Source organism: Electrophorus electricus, chromosome 3, assembly GCF_013358815.1.
Source record: "Electrophorus electricus isolate fEleEle1 chromosome 3, fEleEle1.pri, whole genome shotgun sequence".
In the NCBI taxonomy this organism is placed as follows: domain Eukaryota; kingdom Metazoa; phylum Chordata; class Actinopteri; order Gymnotiformes; family Gymnotidae; genus Electrophorus; species Electrophorus electricus.
Genome location: NC_049537.1, coordinates 30,864,073 through 30,874,072, shown reverse-complemented (window position 1 = coordinate 30,874,072; position 10,000 = coordinate 30,864,073). Strand labels below are relative to the sequence as shown.

The window sequence follows — 10,000 nt, the reverse complement described above, 5'->3', positions numbered from 1 at the left end:
ATGGGATGCAGATAATGCAGATATACCAGGTCACCTACGTTCTTTCATTTATGAAATGTTTATTGAAATGCAAATGTATGGATCCCCTTCCTCTGACATCACAGCTCCCATGGTGATGCCCTGCCAGATGTTCTTTTGATTTGGTTTCTTGCCTAGCCACGCACTTTCCGTTTGTTTTGGTTCTGTGCCCCACCTTAACCACACCTCTAACTTCTGTCTGATTTGCTGCCCTTCACCTGTGTAATTGGCACTAGGTGTCTACTGTTAGTATCTTATGTGATCATTTACAGTTGTAAATGCAGAATTAGCTACAGTTAGCATCACCACGGTGTTGGTACAGCTGTACAGTTAATTTCAGTTATTTATACAGGGAGATAATGAATGTAAAACATAATAATGAAGAAATAACACGGAAAAGATATCTTGACCAACCACTTTTGTCAGCATTCAAGTTCATGCTGGAGATGAAGTACCAAAATTCTACGTAACCACAAGATGGCACTGTGAGCTCCCTACACAGACTGCATAGCACATAAAACAGACCCATGGGTGTTATGACAGCTTTAGGGTGCCTATAACTGAGCGTAAATGTTCCTTAGCTCTCCAAAACTAGCATGCATAATTAGTTTAAATCTTCAGTAGTTTTTCATTCATTCTAGCTTATTCAACTTTGCCATCGTGTCTCCAGATTCACAATATACTGAGCAAAAGGGGCACTAGGATCTGGAGATGTGCTGCTGTCGCAAAGCAGTCCTGAAACCTGAAATTTGAGTCTGAACAATTTAAATGTTCGGCTGATCTGTGACACCTTTGCTCTGCATTAAGTTGCTAAAATCAGTGTGTGTAGGGCAATGTGTGAGACAAAGGGTTTCTTTGTCAGAGAATGTTCCAGAAGATTGTACAACTTCACCATAAAAGTAAAGGAAATACCTCATTTGAATGTCTGTTACAAATGCCCAAAATCAAATTGCATTGACATTTCAGTGTATATACCATTATACTATCAGAAGAACCTTGATCATTGATGGACAAATGCTAATGTAACATTACTTTTGCTGATGTAATGTAACACCACCTCTGCATTAAAGGCCCTGCACAGTATTTTTCCTCCTCACTCAAAATGTTTATTAGCAGGAAATGCGTGATTATCTTCGTACTTCTGCTTCTGTCCAACATTTATTGTGGAATACTGATTTCAGTATACAGCAACATTGAATATGGTTTTATTTAGCATGAATTTGTGCATAAACAAATATGCAATATACCATAACCTTATGTAATTAAAAGGGCTGTGCTTCAGTGGATAAGTTAATTGACGTTTAATTGGGTGATTGCTGGTTCAAGCCCCACCACTGCCAACTTGTTACTGTTGGGCCCCTGAGCAAGGCCCTTAACCCTCAAGTTGTACTCAGTCATAATTGTAAGCTGCTTTTTGGATAAAAGCATCAGGTAAATCATTTTTAGGTACTTGAAATCACTTTTGGGTACATACATATAAAGACAACTAAATACATTTAAATATTCAATATTTTGCGCAACATAAAATAAGGTGTGGTAACTAGTTGATTTATTTAACAGCTGACATGTTTATATGAAAGTTTGAATATTTGCATTTGAAAGAAGTCACTGATGCAGTTATGTGTAGAGATTGACGTAGTGCTCTACAACTGCGGGTGCAAAGACCAAGGGGATGTTCAAACAATGGAATATGAAACAAAATAAAAAACCAAACTGGTCCCGCAAGTGTCTCAGTGAGGTTCACTTGTCTATTTTATTGAGGCTTGTTGAACAGATATGAATAAAAAAAAAAAAAAAAAAAAAAAAAGACTTCCTGGAAAACCTGTCAGGTAACTGAAATCTTGCAGTGGAGCCAAGACATGACTCCTAAACAGACTACAAATGCCAGGGATCATTTACAATTAAATAACCATGTTTCATAAGCTTTCTGTCCTCTTTATTCTTGGTTTTTTAGAGAGGAAGCATGTTTTGGATTATAGATATTGGGATACAAGAATAGCTGAACTCACTAAACAGTTCACATTAGTTTTATTTGATTCATGTTTTCTTGATTCATGAACTTGTATCCCCTGATTTTGAAACATTCTTAGAAGTGTTCATTTCTCATAATAAACACCACAGATGTCATGTGTCCAAAACTTTCACAGCAGAATTTGTGATAAGAAATTGAAGAACTGACAAATTACAAACTGCATTTATGTCAATAACATCTATTACAAAAAGAAAAAGAACGACAAGAACCCATTTGAAACAGAGTTTAAAACAGAGCTGCGTCATTTGGGAAAACACTATATTGTGATTATATTGCTGTATATTGTAGTTGATAAGTATAGGTGTTGTACAGGCATTGTCCAGAAACCAACCAGGACACCAAAATGTCACCATTATTCAGAGACGAACAATCGAGTGCACTGAAATCCTGACAGGTAGCCAGATTCACAGATGTTAGATTTTACACAGAGGAATTTCCATTCTTGTGTATGAATCTATTGATACTTATCAAAAGTCTTGTTTCCTAGAGTAATGGCAATTCTGGCACATCTATGCAATGACTTCCAGACTACAATAACCATCAGTGAAGCAAACTTTGTCATAAAGTTCATAAAGTTTTTACCAGGCAGTGGTGTCCTACAGACTAGACCAGATTTACTTATTCACTTATTCTGCATTTCAGAGCAATGTGTCTGTGCACAAATGTAGTTAACACAAACACATGTATGTCATTCTCCTCTGAAATAAAAACAAAACAAAACTGTTGAGCAAAGATAAATTTAATGATAAATATTCTCTTTATAGTTCAAATTAATGTTATTATTCCATTATTTTTTATTTGTTATTGAAAATCATCTGTACATAATGATATTATATTCTCTCTTTACATAAATAATGAAACTTCTTGTTTCATTGATCACTTTAGACTTATGTTTTGTTTTTCCTGTGTGAGGATGACAATGTTGTTCGTAAAATGCACTATATGCTGGTATAATAATTTCTATTTCATTTAAGAATAAAGATGCAGACTTGAGAATTAGTTGAAGAGAATATCTGGTCCTGTATTTTATTGCAGGTCAATATTAACAAGTATTACTGGGACATCCTCCGGAGAATGTCTGACAATCACACAAAGACCCCAAATTTTTATTTAGTTTTCAGGAGTGATTATGTAATCACTCCAATTTCTTTTACATACTAGTGTTTGAAATCTTCACCATTATATCAAAACCATACATTAATCAACATATGCAAACTGAGCTTCAATATGCAAGTTACATATCATTATTGTGCAAGTGAAGAACATCCCCTTTTTTAATAAAAGTAGCCTTAAGATACACCACCAAGCACCTGCAAGATGAAGTTGCAGGTCAGTATTTCCCTGTCTTTGGTAGTAAAATAATGAACTAGTTACAGAACTCTCAAAGATGCTTTCAAGTCTTTTAAGAACAATGGTCTTCCCTAATATTAATAAAATTATTTCTCACTGGACCAGTCCAGAGAAATCTGCCTTAGGCTTGCACCCAGAGACCCATAAGGGGCTCTATTCTGTGTTCTAATTTCTAGACTTTTCCTTAGGGCTTCTTATTCAGTGCCCAGACTTACAAATATATTTTTGATACTTTTACCTCAACAATATGAAGAATAAATTGAAAAATCTCAATTAAATTATTTAAAATGGAAAATGACATTTTGTGGAAATCATTCAATTGAAGGATATTATGCTCCAAAGTTTATAGAATTTATTTTATACTTTTGCACAAACCTCACAAATGAAATATCTCATGCCATGCCATTTACAGTAAAGATCAGGGAAAGGAAACTATTGTGTACCAGAATCAGCCTGACCCTTTGAATATGCCCATCAGCTCTGGAATATCAGATGGAAACACTGAAGTGATACTAACGTTGATGAGACGTTTAAGCTCTTCATCATGGGCAGTGAGGGTAAGGTATTACGTATTTAAGTGAGTAGTTTACTGAAAAGGATCATTCTCAGAAGGTTAATGAAAAGGAACCATGATGGCTCTCTTCAGAGGGCTGTAATACAATGTCTAAAGAAAAACAAACTCCAAAATGAGACATTTTTACTGCCCTTATATCCTCTAAACAAAACTAAGTAAAAATTTAAGATTTATCATAAGGTATTAAGTCATGCAGCTAGTAATATAATTATGTGTGTGTTTTTTTAGTTGTAGAGTCACAAAAATGTTATCGTGATGAATGTGTTATATGTTGAAATATAACAGATCTCTTCAAAGATAGGAAAACAAAATCCAATATGTCATTTTTTACAGCTTTTCTATATCTCATATGCAAAACTAATTTGAGATTTCTGATATATACTGTATACACACACACACACACACACACACACACACACACACATCATATGTGTGTGGTCGATTGTGGACACTCATTTTGATAAGTTTCCTTATAATGAAAGTACAATGGAAAACTATGCCTAAAAATGATTAATTTCTTATCTTTACATTTATAGGGCTATCAAAATGCTTGCTGAGAATTGTTGCCATTTTGCTCATTCATATATGTGTGGAGATCTCACAAGGACTTAGTGATATTTCTGACTTCATTAAAGAGGTAAAGGAAAAGTTTAATTTGATTTCTACAACATTATTATTACTATCATTATTATTTGTTGGCCACTTTTGACCTGGGGGAATCATCCTTTAAGAAAAAAAGTTATTTTGAATTAGATTGTCTGATTTAGTTTGTGGGCTTTTACAAACATAAGGATACACCTGTCTGTAATTGTCTGCTGGAATCCGAGATAGAATGGAGATAGAATCTTGATGATAGCAATATGAGAGCACTCTGCGGAAATATCAGAGAATTATAAGGGTGCGGAGGTAATGTCACAGTTCTCCCCTCTAGCATTGCAGTTTCCATAGCGCTAGCTGTATTTGTATTTGTTTGTATTCTAATCAGCTTTACAATTAAATTTCAGTTTAGCTATATGGATGGACAACTGCATCACATAAGACAAAAAAGAGATGGTAAAGAAGACTGCTATTTTTCTTTTGTTTAAAAAAAAAAACCCCTGTTGTATATTTTCAACCTAAAACACAAGTCATTTTAACACAGGGGATGCTTGTATTTGAAATGCCTTATAAATAACCAAAATCACAATATGATTATTCCCAGTCAGCACAGATCAAAGGTATGATGTGTCAGAAGCAATTCTCATAGAACAAATGAAGTAGACAACACCACAGAAATTGGTGCCTTGAACATTACAAAGGGTGAGCTTACTTCATCTTTTACTATGGCAATCCTTAAAAATGTTTCAAATGTGTTTTTTAAAGATTTATTTAGTAATTTGTTTCTTGGCTGTTCATAGAATGTCTTTGGTATCTCACCATGGGAATCACCTCAAACATGCTTAACATGCCTACATGTTAATACACAAATCTTTACATGTTTATACACAAATCAACAAGCAATGCAATGAGGAACATGTGAAACAGCACAGGAGTCTAACAAAGGGTGCATGTCAACGTGATACACAGATAAACAGAACAGAAGCACCTGGTGACACATCAAAGAAAAAAGAACAAACAAACGCCAAATGGACAGTCCATCATGTTGTGGAGGGGACAGTGACGCTTAAATTTCTCTTTCTAACTGCAAGACTTAGAACTTAGACTTAGAAATAGTGCAAGACTTCAATGTGAGACAGGGATACCATGGAAACAGATTCTTGCACCTGCATATATATATATATATATATATATATATATATATATATATATATATATATATATATATATATATATATATATATGGGTCATATGGGTCACATTTCCTGTGTACATTACATAAATGTGCCCCCAGCCCCTTTTTGAAATGAAACCTACACCTTTCGAAACAAAAAAATATTCATGAAACAATACAAACCACTCAGCACTAATAAGGCTCACCTTTGCACTGATTAAATTATTCAAGACTATATTCATAATATATGCTTTATTGTCCCACAGAGAAGTTTTTCTTGGACTCAACATACAGAAAAACACGTTACATGTTCACAAACAAACATCCTGTAGTGTCATTTTGTGTTCCAAATGGCAACATTTCACAGTCTACCAGTCTCAAAAAACAACTCTCCAATTGTTTACACAGTCCCACAGTCATTGTACAGCTCAACAATCATTTCACAGTTCTACTTACAATCTTGCAACCATTAAATACTGTACAATTAGCAACCAAACCTATCCCAGTTGTTGCAGCTGTTGTACAATTCTACAATTGCCATTGATACACAGCCATGCCCTACTAAACCTAATAGTTATCGCAGTCTCCACAGTCAACAGTCTTCAAAAGCAGCCTACAGTTATTCCAGTTATCTTCTGCCTAAGAGCAGCAGCTGGTACTCAGAGTACAAGTCATGGGATGAGTCTGCCACTATTTTCTGTGCTCCTGTCACGTTCTGAGCACGAACAGAGACAGAGTCGACTGCAGTATAGCAGATGCAGTTTATTAGAGAACAAGGGTAGTCCACACATAATCCAATGAACAAGCGAAGGTCGTAACGCCAGGGAGGGTGAACCTGACAGCTCCTTTGAGTAAATTTCTTCTTAGATGGCCTGGAGAGATTTGTACTATTTTATCCCTATTGCTTTTGAAGCAGTTTCTACTGCAGAAGTAATCTGAGATTTTAACTGAACAGGAATACTGCTGTATCATGCGTGCATCCATAACAAAATAGGCTCTCAAAAGCCAACCGATAAAACAGAAACATCAGCTTCTCACTAATTCCATACACTATAAGCCTTCTTTTAAAAAATATACTCTTTGCTGTAATTTGGAAGACAAATTGTATAAAGACGTCTGAAAGGCATTATTACAAAGTACCTTCACACACTCTCTACAGGGGAATTAAATAGCCATAACCCATGTTGTAGTATTAACATGAAACAAAACCATTAAAATGCACTCTTAACCTGAAACATGCATTTTTATTTTATTCACACTGAAGAAACAGGAAGAAATCTTTAGCTGCTAGAGGTAAGGTTTGATTTTACTCATTTGTGATAATTTCCCTTTGCCTGCAATAACCCCAATTTGATACTAAATTGTACTATTGTCCCCATTAGAACTTCACTGCTTTGATCCAAACATCAGAAGAGGAATGTCAGATGAAAGTACAACTGGTGGCTGCACTGGAGACTATGTTGTCAAGCAAACTTTTCAATGCAAATAACTGAAATGGATAAAAATACAAGACAACTGTGTCCTGAGAGTCATTCAGAATCTGATAGACAGAGCGCACATGTATTGATCTTATTGGAGATGCTTTTATTTCCAATAAAGAAAAAAAAGATGATGGTCTTAACTACACTTCAAGGTTCATATTGTTCTGTGCTTTTCATTTGTAGAATTTGGTGGTAACAGACATCCCAGAAATTACATCTGATCTCAGCAGTGCTGCTATAGCAAATATTCAAAACATTAAACAGTCTCATGCAACTGTATTAGGAATTGTTGATCTTTTGCAACATATTGCTAATGTTTCACACGCAATAACAGAAATCATTAAACCCATTATGATGGTAGGTGATTTTACTTTTTGACTGATTTTATATCCAACTTTAATATATATGCTGTTTTGACACTATAAATATAACTGATCAGCATATCACCAGTTAAAAGTAATAATTGCATTCTTTTCATTTTATAATTTATTGGAATTACAGGAGTCAGATATAACATATTAACAGAATATTTCAATTTATAGGATTTCCTGCAAACAGTGGAGGTCATTACATCCCCAGAAGCAGTGAACACATGGACAACTCTGAATGCAGGCAGTACAGCCAAGAACACCAGCTCTATACTGCTGATGTCCTTCGAGAAAATGGCACAAAAACTCAAATCAGACCTTTGAAATACTAACCAACACCACTCAGTTCAAGAGAGCTCAAATTTCAGCACGATATTCAAAGCAATTTGGTATAAGCTAAAAATACTAAATACTAAAATAGATATTCCAGATATCCCAGCAAATAATGTAGACACTTTCTTCACTATCATAGTTTTCTCAACTCTTAATACTGTCTTACCTACTCGAAGTGCAATCTACAATTGTCACGATCCGTCTCTCTCGGGTTCCTTGTTCTGTGTTTTCCGTGTCTTGTGTTTTTTTTTGGTTCGATTCCATGGTTTGGTTTTCTCCTCCCCATGTTCGAGTTTCCACACCTGTCCCTCATTTCTATATTAAGTTCCCTGTCTGGATCCCAGTGTTTTGGCTGTTAATTCAATGAATTTTTTAATGTGTTTGAATAATAGTTCATTGATGGTTGTAAGTATATTTGAATCATTTTGTTTGTTTGTTCTCCTAGCCTTAGCCCCGAGGTTTCCCTAGTCTTTTGTTATAGCCTGATTCCCCTGTTTGCTTTTGTGTACTCTTGTTTTGTTAATTATGTATCCCCGTGCTCTCTGTGTTGGCTCTTTAACCCTGGACTGCCTTATGGACTCTGATTCTGGATTTGTGCCAATTAAATCTCACTCTTCTCTGCACATGCGTCCACCTCCTTACCGCTCATCGTTACAGAATGAACAGGCCAACAAGGATTCAGCGAGAGAGTGAGACTCTGAGAGGTGGTTTCACTGGGACAAAACTCCGGCTGTTTCTACACAGTCTGAGTTCGTTAAGTGTCAGCGTCAGCAAACCAGGGACAGCAAATCCCCTGGCGCTGCGGGTACATGGGCATCTCGTCGTTCCCAGAAGAAGCAGGATCCCATGTATTTTGATAACGACGAGTTCCCAGGTAAGCGTTAAGAGTCTGCCTGTCTTGACCAATGCTGCAGGGGGGAGCGGCCTGCAGCTCAAGGCGTGAGTAGGCGGAGTGAATGCGCAGATAACACGTCTCTAGGCACCCGGTTGGTAGTCAAGCGCAAATGAGGGCTCCCTATAGCCTGTGTGCACTCTGGGAGCCACCAAGAGGGTTCTGTGTGTTCCTCCAGGGTCACCCCACCAGTATCTATCCCGCAAGCCACCCAGTATGGTCCTGTTCCCGACGTGAGAGACGCCGTCCGTCCTGGTCCTGTTCCCGGCGTGAGAGACGTCGCCAGTTCCGTTCCTGTTCCCAGCATAGTGGATACCATCCTGTTACCAGGTCTGTTCCCCTAGCTCCGCCTCTAGACCCTCCACCAATGATCGCCGCAGCTGCACCTCTAGACCCCCCGGACCCACTGCTGCTGATTGCCGCTGCCCTGGCTTCGGACCTGCCGCCGCAGCTGTGCCCCTGGAACCACCGTTGCTGATTGCCGCAGCTGTACACCTGGACCCACCAGTTCCTGTTCCTGTAGTGGAAGAACCCACTACACCTGTGCCTCGTGCCAGGCCTGTCCCCCTGGTTGCTCCTCGAGCTCTCCTGTCTTCTACTGCCTCCGCCCCGGGTTCCCACCCGTATTGCCTCGGTCTGTTTCTCCTGTTTCCCGTATGCCTCCTGTCTCCATTGTTTTTGCCTTCTCCATTGCCTGGTTTGGTTCCTGTTGTGTTCTGTCCCTGTGCCTAGTGCAGGACTATCATCCTCTAGTGGACTTCCTTTCATTCAGAGGTTGCGGCAAAGAAGTATTTGATTTAAACTTGATTTCATATGCACCTAAAAATGATACTTGTCAGTTTTTTGATGAGGCCATTTTATCATTGTTGGTGGTCATGTAACTTTCATTATAATGTACTGTTCCATCCTAAATTATACCTTCAGTTTTGTAGAAAATCATGTGGTAGGGATAGTACAGTGTGCTACCAACATACTGATTCTTTGTATGTGTTCATATCAGAACGGAACGGCTTCTCTGCAGTTCCTTCTTCCAACAACTCGGATGCATCTATGAACATTAAGATAATGCAAACCAAAGTGTTACAGACACATCACATAACCAGCTTCTATTACTGTTGATATTATTGCTGCTGCAATGCTTTATTCAGCAAATATTTCAAAATTAATTGAGATCACATTGG

At 37.4% G+C, this 10,000-nt stretch overlaps 1 protein-coding gene across 1 annotated transcript in view; it reads left to right on the top strand.

Moving 5' to 3' along the window:
• Positions 1–10,000, top strand: part of LOC113588851 — a 59,316-nt gene that overhangs the window by 6,527 nt on the left and 42,789 nt on the right. Inside the window, exons 2-4 of the mRNA XM_035524409.1 lie at positions 8,672–8,801; positions 8,998–9,052; positions 9,164–9,453. Coding sequence (XP_035380302.1) covers positions 8,672–8,801; positions 8,998–9,052; positions 9,164–9,453 — 475 coding nt within the window. The remainder of the gene's footprint in view (positions 1–8,671; positions 8,802–8,997; positions 9,053–9,163; positions 9,454–10,000) is intronic.